At 38.5% G+C, this 17,911-nt stretch overlaps 2 protein-coding genes across 8 annotated transcripts in view; one reads left to right on the top strand and one right to left on the bottom strand.

Annotated features, from left to right (window-relative positions):
• The window catches only part of LOC121737973 (EH domain-binding protein 1), a 28,192-nt gene extending 21,647 nt beyond the window's left edge, over window positions 1-6,545 (bottom strand). For 2 of the 3 annotated variants that reach the window (XM_042129726.1, XM_042129725.1), the window contains exons 1-2: window positions 6,380-6,545; window positions 1,493-1,605 (exon numbers count right to left, since the gene is read on the bottom strand). In XM_042129726.1, coding sequence (XP_041985660.1) covers window positions 1,493-1,596 — 104 coding nt within the window. In that variant the 5' untranslated portion in view covers window positions 1,597-1,605; window positions 6,380-6,545. The remainder of the gene's footprint in view (window positions 1-1,492; window positions 1,606-6,379) is intronic. The other variant, XM_042129724.1, reaches the window with a different exon arrangement.
• A 599-nt stretch (window positions 6,546-7,144) lies between these two features.
• LOC121737932 (dynamin-like 120 kDa protein, mitochondrial) overlaps window positions 7,145-17,911 on the top strand; it is a 32,860-nt gene continuing 22,093 nt past the window's right edge. Inside the window, exons 1-9 of one of the 5 annotated variants that reach the window (XR_006037203.1) lie at window positions 7,145-7,401; window positions 7,968-8,184; window positions 9,746-9,881; window positions 11,859-12,005; window positions 13,041-13,127; window positions 13,886-14,037; window positions 14,463-14,644; window positions 16,980-17,090; window positions 17,559-17,688. Coding sequence is in view for 4 of the 5 variants with exons in the window: in XM_042129664.1 (XP_041985598.1) it covers window positions 7,373-7,401; window positions 7,968-8,184; window positions 9,746-9,881; window positions 11,859-12,005; window positions 13,041-13,127; window positions 13,886-14,037; window positions 14,463-14,644; window positions 16,980-17,090; window positions 17,559-17,688 (1,191 nt within the window). In the remaining variant the exon portion in view is untranslated. The remainder of the gene's footprint in view (window positions 7,402-7,967; window positions 8,185-9,745; window positions 9,882-11,858; window positions 12,006-13,040; window positions 13,128-13,885; window positions 14,038-14,462; window positions 14,645-16,979; window positions 17,091-17,558; window positions 17,689-17,911) is intronic. The other 4 variants (XM_042129665.1, XM_042129664.1, XM_042129666.1 and 1 more) reach the window with 4 other exon arrangements.

The raw sequence follows: 17,911 nt of genomic DNA, 5'->3' as shown, positions 1-17,911 counted from the left end.
GCCTATGGCTGCCCCGTTCAAGCCAGACGCGGGTTCGACCGGCGCGGACCTCCAACGCGGCTTATGGTCGAGGCGACCCGGTTATGCTTGATGTCTGCTGACGTGGTGCGGAGGGGCGGGGAGTGTTGATGATGATTGATGTCCAGAAGGATGCGTGTTCTTGTCGGTGGTCACCAATTTAACGTTGTTCGTGGCGGCCGAAAAGGAAGATCTTCCGACCGAGCGAGATAGCATGCTCGGTCAGGCCGAAGCCCACTGACGTCATTTCAGACGTTGTATATATCTTGCCGTTCTCCGAAACTTCGATAGCGCGATGCAGGAATGTTAGGCGAATTGTGGGTACCGCTACAAGTCATCCACAATGGATGCAAAACTCTTTAATTTTATATATGTCTCGTGTAAGGACAATCAATGCTTAACCCATCAATCCCCAAGCGGCAGCCGGCTGCCGCATAACAATTGAAAATCGATTGTGTCTGCGATACCAACGATGGAGGTGCTACAGGCAGATTTACATTGAGTCAGTAACTGCTGTTAGTCCACTGCCCTGTAAGTGCTGACCTGGCCATTGCCATAGTGTAAATCTAATTCAAGTCAGCACATATAATAATAATAATTATTATATGTGCTGACTTAAATTAGACTGAAACCAGGCCAGCTACGCAGGAGTAATTTTATAGTGCCCAAGTGTGTGCGCAGTACACAAGAGCACTCTCTATTCCTTTTACTCTCATAGCCGTGCTCATAACCCAGTGGGACGGACGACCGACACGACTGGCGATCAGGCGCAGGACCGACTTTTAACATGCCCATCCGACGCATTGATCATCTTACTTGTCAGACAATCAGGTGATCAGCCTGCATTGTCCTAACCAAACTTGGAATTAACATGTTTCCAACGCGGGAATCGAACCCACGACCTCCGAGTCAAGAGCCTCTTTACCACTGGACCACGGAGGCGTCAAGTCAGCACAGTACATTGAATCAATGTATGTCAGTGTGAGGTCAGCAGTCACCACGGACTGACGTCACTATCACTTACTCTATATTTTAACGTGGGAGAGCCATGCTTCGGCACGAATGGGCCGGCTCGACCGGAGAAATACCACGGGCTCACAGAAAACCGGCGTGAAACAGCGCTTGCGCAGAGTTTCACCGAGTGAGTGAGTTTACCGGAGGTCCAATCCCCTACCCTATTCCCTTCCCTACCCTCCCCTATTCCCTTCCCTACCCTCCCCTACCCTATTACCCTATTCCCTCTTGAAAGGTCGGCAACGCATCTGCAGCTATTCTAATGCTACGAGTGTCCATGGGCGACGGAAGTTGCTTTCCATCAGGTGGCCCGTTTGCTCGTCTGCCCCCGTATTTCATAAAAAATAAAAATTAAAAAAGTCCTGTGAAAGGATGTCACTTACCATTTCGTGGTAAGTTGCAAGTCGACGTAGCGGTAAGGAAACGTATACTGGAACTTGAGTCCTGTGAAAGGACTTACCATTTGGTGGTAAGTTGTATATCGACGTGGTGGTAAGAAGCCGTATATTGGAACTTGGCGGCGCGCTTGTTGACGCGCTGCAGCCGCTTCCACACCGACGCCATCTTGAAATTCTGAAAGTTTACAACTACCCTCAGTTTTTTTACTCAGGTTTGTAAAAAAAGGGTCGCCCGAAACTTGGTTGCGCCCATTTCGAAATTAGTCTGTGTCTAAACACACTAGGCTGAATTACGCCGGCGTAAATTCCACCGCAAATGTCAAACGCATACAAATACGTGACGGAATAGTGTGTCGTCTCTCGCGTTCGCGCGGCGCGAACGCGGCGTAAACGCTGCGGAATTTACGCCGGCGTAATTCAGCCTAGTGTGTTTAAACACAAAGAGAATATAATCACTACGTTATAGTTTCTAGTGTAACGTCATTTCAGTTCCACAGACTTCGGCACGGTGTTTATGTGCTTGCGAATTATAATTGCATAAGTTGATAAAAAATGCTATGCAATAGCTTTACCGCGGCAGTCCCCGAGTATTTTTTTTATTAAAAACATTTATGTTGCTTATTTAAATAAAATAAATAAGAATATTTTTATCACCGCAATTATTATAATTACCATGAATAATAAAGATTCATAAATAATTATTAATTAAAATAATTATTATTAACTCATACATGAGTGCAGTTTATAATACCGTTCATAATTACCAGCTGAGCTCCAAGCATGAAATTACGTTTGTAAGTAGGTATTACTTTAACTATAAAGTATAAACTAGATGATTGACTCCGTTGCGCTGAATTTCATTTATCGCGCGAAAATCGTACATTTTTCGGGAATATAAAGTATCCAAAGTCCTATCTCGGGACTCAAACTATATCTTTACCAAAATTTCATCAAAGTTGGTTCAGTGATTAAACATAAAGAGACATTAGACAGACACACTTTTGCATTTATAGTATTAAGGGCCTGTTTCACCACTTCCTGATAAAGTGCCGGATAGGCTATCCACAACTTATCTGACAGATAAGTACTCCATACTCCATCTGTCAAAAAAAGTTGTAGATAGCCTATCCAGCACTTATCGGAAAGTGGTGAAACAGGCCCTTAGTATTTTACTTAGATGGATAGTATGGATAATACTAGTAAAGATAAAAAGACAAATATTACTAAATGAGTACAGATAGGTTACAATCTAACTACGGTATCATGCTACTGATGGGTCATATTTCATGCCTACACCCACTGTCAACATCCCATCTGAATGATCTCATCTCAAAACTACAACGTAAATAACACCTTATATGTACAGTGTAAGGTACTATTTACAATAACATGCAGCTGTTAGGTGGATTTCATTAGTTCTAGTAAGTTTTTTTTTGCTATTGAATCCTTACAAAACCTGTAGTTTTTATTGTTAGCAATTTCATATTTTTATTAGTTTTCTAAGTTTTATGATGGTGCAAATTCAAAGTTCAACAAGAAACAAACTTTTGGATTTGGATTGGATGGTTTTGATAACAACAATAACAATCAAAATCTTGACATTCAATTTGATGATGTCATTATGACCTGTAATTGCATATCTGTTGAGTCTCAAGATCAATAAAAGAAATACTCAATGAACAGAGCTGTCGCGGACAACATATTATATAATATCATATGATAAGAATATTCAAATTATTAATTGTTGTAATGCCAATAGCTCCTAAGTCCTAAGTTCTGTAGGTAGTAGGTGCTTATTTTACAGAGGGAAAAAACTATAAACTTTTTAGGTGTGATAATTTCTAATGAAATTATTACAAAATATGATTTAATCCTTCAATTCGTGGGTTCTTGGAAATCTATTGTTATTCCATTGTGTCTCGCTCACCGGTGAGCTTATGGCGCTTGATGAGTTATATAATATCACATATTCTTGTAAAGCCATCAATTTGAAGATATTGATGTTGATTTCTTTAAAAAATTAAGTAAGGAATGATGACTAGCTATTTGACCGAGCTTTGCTCGGTATTCGATAAATCACGAATAAAATGACATATCCTAAAAATGATTCCTAGCTAGATCGATTTATCGCCCCTCAAACCCCCCGTATACAAAATTTAATGAAAATTCCGAGTTTAATGTGCTAAATTTTTCGCAAAAAGCCATTAATTAAAAAATACACAATTTTTTTTCTTAAACTTTGGTTTTTCTATGTTTAATTCCACGAAATTTATAACATATTGCCTGTGTAAGCGTAGTTCACAAGTTTAGCTATCAAATGAGACCTTTTTTATCTTCATAGGATATTTACAGGAGAAGTACTGGTCAGATTAGTGTGAAAGCCCGAGAAAAACTAAAATGGCTGCCATTTTACAACCGTGAAAGAGAGAAAAAATTTGAGGGCCAATTTGTCGATAAAATATGCCATAGATTATGACATTAAAGGATCGGACACCGGTGTCGGGACACATTGTATATGTCGCAGGCGGATTGTATATTTAGCCGTATTACATTACGGCTAGCCGTTTTGTAATGCGGCGTGTCGACGTTCAGCCGGATTGAATGCTGCTAAATAAAAAACCGCCGGAATGCATTCGGCGCTATACATCATTCAATACGGCTAGCCGTAATATAATAAGACTACAGACAATGACATAAGAAGTGTTTCTTATGTCATTGGCTAGAGACTAGTCGCCTTTTTGACAGTCAGACAGGGGGGGGGGGTGCAGCCCCAGCGAAAGGGGGGCTCGGGGGGCGCAGCCCCCCACCAAAACAAAAACAAACACAATCCAGAAAGTCCAAAAGTAGGTTCAGTTAGGTTAGAACTTAGATCACAATTCACAACACAGAGGGAGCCGAGCGAGCGAAGCGAGCGTGCTGTGATAGCAGCCGGCGACCGTCATAAAACAAAAGGGGGGCCAAAACAAAAAAATAAATCCAGAATTTTTTGCTTATTCTCTGAGTGCTTACCAAAATTTAATGAAGTATAGGCCACTCATTGCAGCATTGTTTTATTTTGCAATCATGGTCACCTTATAACTTACGTAGGAGTACGATGCGGCTAAACGTGGGCCGCCTTATTGAAGAACTTATCGCAATTACAATCCGGCTAAACGTCGACACGCCGCATTACAAAACGGCGCCGTTTTTTAAAACGGCTAGCCGTAATGTAATACGGCTAAATATACAATCTGCCTGCGACATATATACAAGAATTGCTCGTTTAAAGATATAAGATATGCCAGTGTGCCTGTCCATCACCTCATCACAAATAATCTACTTAACCAGTTTACGCCTCTAGTCCAACGACGCTGCGAACTGCAAAACAGCGGCAAACAAATTTACTATCTCATCCACCACTGTTTTGCATTGGTTTTTCAGATATTTCGCAGTTCGCAGCGTCGGTGGACTAGAGGCGTTAGATGAAATTTGACATGATACTTTGAGTCCCAGGGTTTGGCTCCTGCTAAAATGGATGGAAATTAATTTTACTAAGTGCAATCAAGTTGCAGACAATAAGTATGTATAATAATTATATTAGTGTAATACATAATATGACTATAAATAAACTTTTATCAACAGGAGCACTTAATATATCCTGTTGTAGTGATAATGTAAATTCAGCCTTTAGTATTTATTTTAGCTTGTTGTTTACATAGACTTTGTCCTTTTGATATGACCTCACACATACTGGGGTCAAATGTGAAGCGCTAACTTGTTACTGACTTTTAGCATTGCCTTTATGTATTGGTCCTACTGGTTTTGAATATAACCCATCAAGCCCCATAAGCTCACCCGTGAGCGAGACACAATAGAATAACAATAGATTTCCAAGAATCCATGATCGAAGGATTAACCTACCCCTGAGATTTTTTTTTTTTCTTATTATTATGACTTTTGGTATTTTCCTTTTTTTTTCTTTTTTTGTATGTTACTAAAATTAGTAGTAAATAAATACAACAACACAGTTTCTTAGATTAATCCTTTATAAAAACACTAGCTATTTGACCGATTGACGCTTTGCTCGGTATTCGATGAAAATGACATTTTCAAAAAATAATTCCTAGCTAGATCGATTTATCACCCCCGAAACCCCCTATATACTATAAATTTCATAAAAATCGTTGGAGCCGATTCCGAGATTCCAATTATATATATATACAAGAACTGCTCGTTTAAAGATATAAGATTCAAATAAAATAACATAAAACTACAGAATATAGGTAGTCATTCTATATCTACTAAACTCATATAAGAGTAAGAAGAATTAGTCATTCTCTCTTTAAATACACTAATCAAGAAGAAAAGAGCGGTAAAACAGATAGACATACATTTCAGGCTGATTATTATAGTTCATAATATATTCATAAACAGTTACTTCCTATAAATAAACAGGAAGTTAGATAGGAGGACAAACACAATTTGATATGTCTAGAACAAACTTTTGCTGCGGTTTTACTTGTGAAATTAACCTATTTTTATAATTTTATCCCTGGGGAGGTGGAATCTTTGAAATTCTTTCTCAGTGTCTAACTGTCTACATTAATAGACAACTATAAGATACCAATTTCAGTGTTACTTATTGGCAAATGCAATAACTACATTATTTTGGTTGAGTTTAAATATTTCATTCGAAGTATTAATACGAAAATTAATTGATACAGAGTACAGATGTATTAAACAAACAAATCTGTATTTTATTTATCTACACGATCGGCAGCCCTAGCGTACGCACTTGAAAATATTACGATGCATACAATCTAAAAATAAAACCAAAACCCTTCTGTTATGGAGCGTATCTCGTAAAGTTCAAAGAACTGCATGATATCACTACTTCCTGGTCAAAAGCCGCGCTGCTCTATTAATTAATCGTGAAAAGCCTTGAGTTATGAATCCAAAAAAATACTTACAGGATTTGTATCACTTCTCAATAAAGCACAGTCATTTTAATACCACAAATAGTTAAACCACAGCACTAAAGATTAAGTTTATTTGTAACTCCTAGAGTTGATACGCAGAATTATCTTAAAATTTGTAATTTTTCCTAAAAATATCGAACACTGCAGAGATTTTTATTATATTTTTGACGTATCTCCGGACCTATAGTTTTTTTTAACACAAGAAGAAGCACTGAATATTCTTTGCACTTTTTTGTCACATTCCGTGCTACGGTAATTTAAAGCTAATATTATCAAATTAAATGTCATATTCTATTTGTAGTTGACGTAATAAAATCTATTTTGGTAAATATTTTTATCAATTGAGGATGTCAATCCCAACAAAATAAATAAATTTACAATTTGCGTACTTTTTATAATACAAATGAAAATAAATAATTGCGTGAATCGAAACATATAAACTGTGACAGCCAAAGTGACAGCGACATCCATGTGACAAATGACATAACTATGTTGCCAGTTAATTAATTTGAAATAAAAACGGCATTAGAAATATATTTTTTCATATTTCTTGACCGATGATTGCAAAAGAATTTATAAATTAACTCAAACTAATAATTTTATATGTAAATTTTATAATATTTAAAACTAATTAATTTCCAAATGAAGTCTTTGTAATAGAAATTGAATGATTTAAGGACAAACTATTTTCATACAATAGCAACACGAGCGTGTGGTCAAATTTCAATATTCAATGGCCTTGTAGAAATCAGAAAATTGTCAATTTTCAAAAATATGAAGTGATCTTTATTTAGTGATTTACAAACTGATTGTGTAATATATTTTAGTTTATTTATTCTGATTGTGATTTGATTAAATCCCTTATTGGTTTTGCCCTTGATTGTTAAATTTCGCCGGTGTAGGTTATGAATTAAAATCTCCAAGAAACCGTCTTGGTTTAGTATGTTTTAAGCCAATAACTTATTTAATACTCATATAAACATCATGTCTAGGATTTTACACAGTCGTCTGAGGTATGTGCATTGTTATATTTCCCGAAATCATGTACAAAAATGTGTTACCAATCGTTGTATTGATGTATTCGCAAAAATTTTCTTTTGCTAAAGAACCGGTACATCTTTGGCTTATTAGCATTGAAAAACTAAGATATTAGATAACCAATGCCTGGTTACAAGAATTGCTTTTACAAGATGTTAGTGTAAACACCATTATCCTTGAAACCACCATAATATTTTTTTAGTTCCTAGCATGTTCTCATAGAAAAGTTGTTCATTTTGACAGGCTCATTTTATGTTCAAGGATAACACTAACACACTTACATTAGTGTTTACACTAACACACTGTATAAAATATAAATATCACATAAAAGAAAGACTTAGTTGTGTCCTTGAGATCACATCCGCTCAACAAGTCAAGTTTTAATTGCATGCTGCATAATATTGTATTGTGATGGTACTTTAAGGTACCTATCCGGAATTATTGGTCACATGTGCTTTTGTCTTATTTAGGCAGCCTATAAAGATTGTTCAGTTTGTTATTTATATGAAGTCTTAACAATTTTATTTATTTAACTTTTCAGATTTACATCAAAACGAACATGGCCTGCCGTAGACAAAAGAGCTGTAGCATTCTCAGTGTGGACAGGCCGCAGTCTGTTACTGCACAAACCAATAGACCCGATCAATATACCCCGACGGAGATATGGTATGCTCGTTGCTCGGGCGGTACGAGGTGTGCTAAAAATCAGATATTTGCTGTTGGGAGGCGCAGTCGGAGGTGGAATGACCTTAAATAAGGTAATAGACTAGGTACAGTAATACCCTGTTTTACGCGACCCTGTTTTGTGCGGTTTCACTATAACACAAAATTTAAATTATTATTACTCGAAAAAGTGCATATAAACATAAAATATGTAGTCATCAGTATAGAAAATCACAATAACAAAGTGTCTTGATCGTGTGTCAACAATTGAAAACAGTGTTGGGTGTGGTCGTATTTTACAGGAACGTAAAAAAGCACTACCCGAAAGACAATACATGCGATAAACTAATTTCTGCACAACAGAGTTGTGGGCGTCATGTAGTTATATTAATATACATGGTGTAACAAAAATAAGTGATAATACTTGAGGGTGCGTGTTTCTTATAGAGAGTTCACTGTAAAAGTAACTTTTTATCAAGGAAAAATGTACGGTTTCCGTGCGATAAACTAATTTCTGCACAACAGAGTTGTGGGCGTCATGTAGTTATATTAATATACATGGTGTAACAAAAATAAGTGATAATACTTGAGGGTGCGTGTTTCTTATAGAGAGTTCACTGTAAAAGTAGAAGCGCTGAAAGACCAAAATTTTTTTCACTTTTGGGGAAACTCGTGGCGCTGGGGCTCTTGCCCATACAAAGTAAAAAAAAATTGGTCTTTCAGCGCTGCTACTTTCACAGTGAACTCTCTACAAAGAACATGTACACACCCTAAAGTATTATCACTTATTTTTGTTACACACTGTATATTTCAATAGTTATTCATATTTGAAATGTCTACTGCTGGCAACTTGATACAGTTTATAATATAATTATCTTGTAATTCCAGTGACCATTGATCATTAAAATGAGTCAAGTTACTATGTTGGTAAAACATGTCTGATATCTACATGTAAGTGTTCTCTGGAAGTTGTTGTAGATATCAATAAATTGACTGTTTAAGAATTATGGTAGGTTTTTTGTTGACTTTCAAAGACAAATAGATTTAATTCAATTTCAAAAATTTTTATCTTCTATCAGTATTTAAAAGAGTTCGAACCTTTTTGTATGGAGCGTGGCATACCTAATTAGTTTCAAGTACCAAAATGGCATATTTTTGTGTACACCTATGAAACATAATATATGTCAATCGACAGAAAAAATAATGTCGTAAATGTTATACTTTTTGAAATATTTCAGGCTCTATATAAATATATTTTATTTATTTTACATTTTTAAACTGAAATAACTCAGAAAGTATATTATTTACGACATTTTGTCAAAGAAATTATTGATTGTAAACATCATCTCTTTCGATTGGCGTATGTTTCATAGGTGTACACCAAAATACGACGACATTTATGCCGATATGGTTCAATGTTCTTTGTATGGTGTACATGCAATATCCAATGTAGCATACTGTTAACTGGTCACTGTTAAGCATTAATGTCCTATCCCACAAATTTTTTTGTTGATAAATTTTGAATGCAGTCTTGTTCTAAATCATCTAAAGAACATAACTGCATTCATAACTCAATACGTAATTTTTATGTGGGTTAATACACGAATGCTTAACAGCGTCCATTTACTATAAGTAATGTGTTTTTTTTAATTACAGAAATACACAGAATGGAAAGACGGTCTGCCCGACATGGGGTGGCTGAACGATCTCCTTCCCGACAATGAGCAGTGGAACAATTTTGCAACTACCCTCATTTCTGCTAAAGATAAAATAAGCGACCAACTGCAGATTGGTATGTATCTGATGGTTGTTGGCTAGAATTATTAGTTTCGTAAACGCCACTTGCGTAGATCTGGGATAAAGTTAACTGAAAATGTAAATCTTTTTATTTCCAAATTGGTTAAAAATTATTGACACTTTTAGAACATCTACATGAGGCCGTACGTTAGTTCCCGAAACGGTACTAACCCGGCGAGAAGAACCGGCGTAGGAAACTCGCACTGTAGGCACAGAATAGATAATAGTACAAGTATTATAATAGTAATAGTAGCTGTAGGTTAATATAACCAGGGGGGTGTCACGCCGCCGTTCCGCCGGCAAGCTACAACAACATACGAGACTCCCCGACGTCGGGGCGATTCAATGGTTGCCGCGAACTGACTCGTGGCGCACGCGCGCCTCTTACGCATTGTCATATTTTAATTGGCAAAATTTATAAAAAAAATACTGCATTGCAGCCCATTATTGGGACAATGAAAAAAAAGGCAAATTTATGTATCTAATGTCATGGTACCTAAATCTATGACAATAATAATATTATTAAATATACACACAAATGTTTTATACTTAATTATAATAAATATGCTTATTTAAAATAGGTAGTAGGTGGTAGCTGCAAATACCTAAGTACATTATATATAGGTAATAATATAATCCATACCTAATTACCTACATCAAAAGAAAATCAGGTGTCGTGTCTGTGTAAACTGATTTATATGTTCGCTATTCATTTACCTAACAGTTTCCGTATGTACTTATACCTTGCGTGGTATTTATACTTATTCGATTTTGATAACCCTATTTTCGGAATATAGTCTACAACACACACAAGGTGTGAAATAAAGTCGACCTTCGCGCGGCGCCAGAGAGCTTAATGTCGGCTACTCGCGTGCGGTCCGTTTGCTAATAATACTTATGTAGGCACATAAATCGGCGGCATTTGTGAACATCAAAGCAGTGAGACTTCTGTACTTGTACTATTATCTATTCTGTGATATTACGTTGTTGCGCTTGCCGAATCCTCTTAGATGTGTTTTTAGGAAAAATTTCAGGGGTAAACAATAAACTATTTTATTGAACGATTGATGGACTTATCAATAAATTAAGTAATTAATGTTATCACTTATCAATAAAGAAGCGCAATGACTATTGTGTCTTCCCTCCTAGGGCTTAGGCTATCTAATAATAATAGCTCTTACACCAACTGTCTGTTTGCTCCAATCCGGTTGAGCCAGCTTTTTAACCAAACTTTTTGGTGTGAGAGTTTGCCTATGACAGAATAATATTTATTCTCTTTCATGAACGAAAGTACAACGAACAACAGAGATGACATTTATATATTTAATCCAGGATTATCTTTAACCCAGATCTGTGCGTGTGGGCCTGACAGAGCAGTATTAACATTGTTTGTATTAATTGTATGTAACTCTTGGCATTAGATATTCTCATCACCATTTTACATTATACTTAGAATACATTTGTAACAATTTGATTAAAAATTGGTAGTATTATTGCAGATATTTTACGCCTTACCTCTAATATAAAAAACAAGATAGACCTTTGTTTCTGAACATTTTCTGCTCTGGTACTGGTATATTGACACCACCAGTTATTTACCACTTTTAATTTCGTTGCAAATGTCTTGATACAACCAGAACTTTGATAGCAATGTCTTGGTACCACTAGCAATTTCGGTACCACTGTCTTGGTACCGCCAGTAACTTTGGTACCGGTGGTTGGTACCACCAGTAACTTTGGTACCGGTTGTTGGTATCGCCAGTAACTTTGGTACCGGTTGTTGGTATCGCCAGTAACTTTGGTACCGGTGGTTGGTACCGCCAGTAACTTTGGTACCGGTGGTTGGTACCGCCAGTATCCTTGGTACCGGTAGTTGGTACCGCCGGTAACTTTGGTACCGGTGGTTGATACCGCCAGTAATTTTGGTACCACAAGCACCGCTGGTCCTGTGGTGACGTGTATGTCGCGCCAGGTGTTCCACTGACGCTGTCGCTCTCAGATCCGAGGCTCCGGGACGCGGGGCTGGCCCGGGCAGCTGAGGTCAGGGAGTGGCTGGCGCAGAGGTATGAAGATGCTGTGGCCGCTGCAGCGGTCAATAACAACAATATCAGTAGTATAGGTGAGTGAGAGAGCGATATATGCTGTCCTGCCCGCACAGTTCATTGACCGTTTTGGCAATCAGCTGCAAGTGTTATCGACCTTCGTGCTACAACTTACAAGTATCAGCTACACATGGCTGCTGAAGTCAGGGAGTGGCTGGCGCAGAGATATGAAGACGCTGTGGCCGCTGCAGCCGTGAATAAAAATATCAGTAATATAGGTGAGTGAGAGAGCGATATGTCCTGTCGTAGGACAGGACATATCGCTCTTACTTACTTACTTACTTACTTACTTACTTACACAGTATCATAAGGAACATGTTGAGGAGTTCTGGTCACGATGGTAGTGAATATTTAAAATATCAGTAATATAGGTGAGAGAGAGAGTAAGTGTTGTCCTGCTCGCACAGTTCATTGACCGTTTCCGCGAGCTAAAAGTAAGCTCTGCTTCAAAGGTGAGTACGTAAGTCGTAAGAGAGGTAGATCAGTCATTTTTTAGTTATTCACAATATACCATAATTTTACTATACAAATGCACCAAATTTTAGCAATACATTTTCATTGACTTTGTTTAGTATTTTTTAGTATGTAGATTGATTCTTCGATATTATATTTTTTCTGCACTTATATTATTTACATTTATTGCTTTGTTGTGTTTACTCGATTTTCTGATTTCTGTTAAAAATCGACATAATCATTAATTAGCGATTTTTCATTACTCGTTTAACTGTTCAGTCCGATACCACATAATTTTGTTTAAAGTAACTTTTTGTTCTATTTCCCATCCATACTAATATTATAAATGCGAAAGTGTGTGTCGGTCTGTCTGTCACCTCTTCACGCCCAAACCGCTGAACCGATTTTGCTGAAATTTGGTATGGAGATACTTTGAGTCCCGGGAAAGGATATAGGATACTTTTTATCCCGTAAAAATGTACGGTTCCCGCGCGAAAAACGATTTTTGGCGCAACGGAGTTGCGGGCGTCATCTAGTTATAAATATACAAGATGCAATCGTTTTAAGTAACTTAAAGTACAAATGCTTTTTTCCTCCAGAACCAGCCCCAAAGATCGTGAACAATCTACAGAGCAGGCCGGCGCCGATGGTCGCGTCCGCTCAGTCTGAAGATAATGCAGCTTATGGTGAGTTATACGTAATAATAATACTCCCCACACCGGTTTTGGTGACGGTGGCTAGTTTAATTGAAACCAGGCCTGTTACGCAGGAGTAATTTTATAGTGCCCAAGTGTGTGCGCAGTACTCTATTCCTTTCGCTCTCATAACCCAGTGGGACGTAAGACCGACACGAGTGGCGAGAGATCAGGCGCAAGACCGACTTTATACATGCCCATCCGACGCATCGATCATCTTACTTGTCAGACAATCAGGTGATCAACCTGTATCATCCTAACCAAACTTATGGAAATAATATGTTTCCAACGCAGGAATCGAACCCACGACCTCCGAGTCAAGAGCCACGCTTTAAGCCACTAGACCACGGAGGCGTTAGTGTCTGAGCTATATGTATTCTCTCACTGACACACCCATACACATCTACACGCACGCAGCGCACGCGCACGCACACGCATACGCACGCACGCATTCACACACATACACACAATGGAAGACTGCCAAAAATGTTTAAAAAAGTAAAAGAAAATTTTAATTAGACTAAAACTGAGCTGTTGTAAAATTTAAACTTCTGTTACATTGTGTGCTTTTTTAGGATTGGCAAAAAAATCTTTTTGAGAAATAAAGTCTTTAACCGTATCTATCTCTCATTCTAATAAAAAATATATATGCCTGCTTCCACAGTTTTGTTTTAAGTTAACTTCTGCCCGCAATCTGTAAGCCATTGCTTGTATCACCACTTTTGACTCCTAATCCTCTCTTCTTCCAGAAAAACGGGTGCACGCCCTCCAAGAGGAGATCCTGTCCCTGCAGGCGCGCTACCAACGGGAGCTGCAGCGGCTGGAGCAAGAGAACAGGGAGCTGAGACAGCAGAACATGCTGCTGCGGCAGGGCAGACAGCCATCCACTAAAAAGATGAAGGTACAGTGACTATACAGCAGCAGATGTGTGTGTATATCTGTCTCCGTGGTCCCGTTGTTTAGAGCGTGGCTCTTGACTCGCTGGTCGTGGGTTCGATTCCCGCGCTGGAAACGTTATATCCAAGTTTAGTTAGGACAATCCTAACCAAGCTGCAGGCTGATCTGATCGTCTTAAAAGTGAGATGATCCATGCCTCAGATGGGCATTAAAAAGTTGGTCCTACGTCTGATTATAACCAGTCGTGTCGGTCATCCATCGCACTGCGTTACGCGAGTAAAGGAAGAGAGAGTGCTTCTGTGTCTATAAAATTTCTCCTGTGTAACTGGACTGCTTTCAATGAAACCGGCCACCGTCATCGAAACTGGTGCGGGGAGTTTTAAGTATTTATCTCCCTCTCTCACTATAGTATATTTCTCTCTCTCGCAGCGATCGCTGATCGACATGTACTCGTCCGTGCTGGACGAGCTGGCGGGCTGGGAGGCGGGCGAGGCGGGGCGGCTGCCACGAGTGGTGGTGGTTGGAGACCAGTCGGCCGGCAAGACCTCGGTGCTGGAGATGCTCGCCCAGGCGAGGATATTCCCGAGAGGCGCGGGGGAGATGTGCACCAGGTATGTATGTGAACGTGTATCATGCGACAGCAATGCTACAGTAAAGCGACTGCAATGCTACAGTAATGCGACAGCAGTGCTACAGTAATGCGACAGGAGTGCTACAGTAATGCGACAGCAATGCTACAGTAATACGCCAGAAATGCTACAGTAATGCCACAGTCGTTTAACATGATATTGCACAATTTCTGCTATTAAAAAAAGGGATATTATTAAATGCACATCAGAATAATTTTTCAGCACACTACCTTGACTCCGCTAATTAACTGAATGCATACCAGAAAAACTAATGCTGATGAAAAAAAACAATTGATTAACTGAACATGTCCTTCAAAAAAAACTTAAACATCATACAAAACGAGACGACCTTTATAACCGAATCAACACCAAAAATATGGTTCATACATTGGATATATTATAAACTAAAATTTAAATTGTTTATCAAAAATACTAACTTGCACTCTAAATTGAACAATCTTACAACGGAATTTCTAAAAACGATATCGAAAGGTGCACCACAATAAAATCAATTTCTATTATCAAAACAAGTCTACAAATTGACAAATCGTGCAACTAAAATATTTTTAACCTAACTTTATTTTCCTTTTGTTTCTCTGTTTTACTGAAAAACATGTTGGTACCTCCTCATCTAACGCCGCACTCACTCCTTTGCGCTCGCTCCTTACTCTTTAGCGACCACAGATATATCTTGATCTATTTCTGTGTTAGCGACAAAGATTTTTGGTAATAAATTATGATGAGATATGGTGAAAGATCTTATCATTCCAAAACTATATAATTCAAGGTTTCTTGATAAAAATTAAGAAACATTATCAAAATTCACTACTGTATTGTAATGTATGGGTTAATAAATTTATTAATGATTCTTAAATAATTTATTACAATGTTGGCCCAATTTTTTTTTTTTTTATGAAATAAGGGGGCAAACGAGCAAACGGGTCACCTGATGGAAAGCAACTTCCGTCGCCCATGGACACTCGCAGCATCAGAAGAGCTGCGGGTGCGTTGCCGGCCTTTTAAGAGGGAATAGGGTAATAGGGGAGGGTAGGGATGGGAAGGGGAGGGAATAGGGGAGGGTAGGGAAGGAAATAGGGTAGGGGATTGGGCCTCCGGTAAACTCACTCACTCGGCGAAACACAGCGCAAGCACTGTTTCACGCCGGTTTTCTGTGAGAACGTGGTATTTCTCCGGTCGAGCCGGCCCATTCGTGCCGAAGTATGGCTCTCCCACGTTAATTCGACTTGATTGGGTTAGGTTAGATGGCTAAGGCGGGAGCGTAGCGCAGCGTAGCTCCCACCTTAGCCGTCGTGGTTATTTTTTGTGAACCACCCAGTAGTGTTTATTATTATTGTTTATAAACTGAGTTACAATTCACTGTGCCAAAGTTAAGTCCATGTTAAGTTAGCACTTGATGATTTTTATGTGTTCTTAATAATATGAACATAAGATATTAAATTGGGTTTTATTTAGAATAAATGATGTTCCTAAAAGTAATTTAGGTGATGGTTTTCCTTTAAAAAGTTGTAGTATGTTTGTGGAACTAAGGAATTGTTAGATATACAATTTTAATAATAGTTATTCGTTCAGTAAAACAGTTACGCAAATAACTTTAAATAGTTTGCTGAATTCGCATTATTTAGGGTGCATAATTAGTGTGCAAGTCAGTATTTTTGGTGAAACTTTGAAATATTTTGATCGAGAAAAGGGAATATACAGATATTTAAATACATGCCTTAAAAAAAATTGTGTGGGAAATTTCTGACAGCAGATATTGTGCATGTGATGTTAATCGCCTGCTGCATTACTGTAGCTACATAAGCACCATGCTGTTGGATCTTACCCCATCCTTACTATTTATATTATAAAGCAATTTTTTTTTACGTGGGAGAGCCATGCTTCGGCATGAATGGGCCGGCTCGACCGGATAAATACCACGTTCTCACAGAAAACCGGCGTGAAACAGCGCTTGCGCTGTGTTTCGCCGAGTGAGTGAGTTTACCGGAGGCCCAATCCCCTACCCTATTCCCTTTCCTACCCTCCCCTATTCCCTTCCCTTCTCTACCATCCCCTATTACCCTATTCCCTCTTAAAAGGCCGGCAACGCACATGCAGCTCTTCTGATGCTGCGAGTGTCCATGGGCGACGGAAGTTGCTTTCCATCAGGTGACCCGTTTGCTCGTTTGCCCCTTATTTCATAAAAAAAAAAATTTTTTTTCAAACATTTCCGGTTCCTGTGTGACAAACGAATTTCAGTGCAACGGAGTTGTGGTTGTTATGTTATCTTGTCCATACTAACCTAACTTCTTGTTCCCAGGGCTCCAGTGAAGGTGACGTTGTCAGAAGGGCCGTACCATGTGGCCCAGTTCCGTGACTCCAGCCGCGAGTTTGATCTCAATAAGGAGAGTGATTTGGCCGATCTACGCAAGTAAGTGACTGTCTCTTTCTGTCCTATATGGTTAAGTCTTGCTGTCCCTTTCCAATTTGGAACTAACTAACGTCGTTTATAAATATAATGAACAATAGAGGTCCCAAGATAGAGCCCTGTAGGATCCCTAAAGCAATAAGAATTGTTTCAAAGTAAAAGTCATTTAAATCCACCTTTTGCGAACGGTTAAAATATTTGATAGGAACCATCTGCACAGATTTCCTAAAATATAACGGTATGTTCAATTATAACAAAATCCTATGGTCAACTCTGTCAAAAGCTTTCCAAAAGCACGTGTAGATACAATCTGTTTGAATATAGGCATCTAATTTTTTAAGTAGATCAGTAAGATCATGTTAGTCTGAGTAGACTAGTAGTCAGTATATTGTGTGTATTTTATCAAATACAGGGTGAAGTTTTAAAGAGAGCATTTTTAAAATTTCTTAATATATTCATTTTTATTTGCAGGGAGGTAGAGATGCGCATGCGGGCGAGCGTGCGCGGTGGGCGGACGGTGTCGGCGGAGCAGATCGCGATGTCGGTGAAGGGCCCCGGCCTGCCGAGGATGGTGCTCGTTGACCTGCCGGGAGTTATTTCGGTGAGTTACAGCAATCCTTGAGATAGGCGGAATGGGCTAGCAATGCGACAGCTGGGACGAAAATTGTCCAACATCTGTTTGTAAAAAAAAATATACGACATTAAATGTCGTCAATTACAAATTTTGTGATGGACAAAAGACATTGTGTTATACCTGCAGTCAATCGCCTGTTGCATTGCTGTCGCAAGATATATTATCACCTTGCGGATTTTACAAGAATGTA

This window comes from Aricia agestis, chromosome 22 (assembly GCF_905147365.1).
Source record: "Aricia agestis chromosome 22, ilAriAges1.1, whole genome shotgun sequence".
In the NCBI taxonomy this organism is placed as follows: domain Eukaryota; kingdom Metazoa; phylum Arthropoda; class Insecta; order Lepidoptera; family Lycaenidae; genus Aricia; species Aricia agestis.
This window is presented reverse-complemented; position numbering and strand designations above follow the sequence as displayed.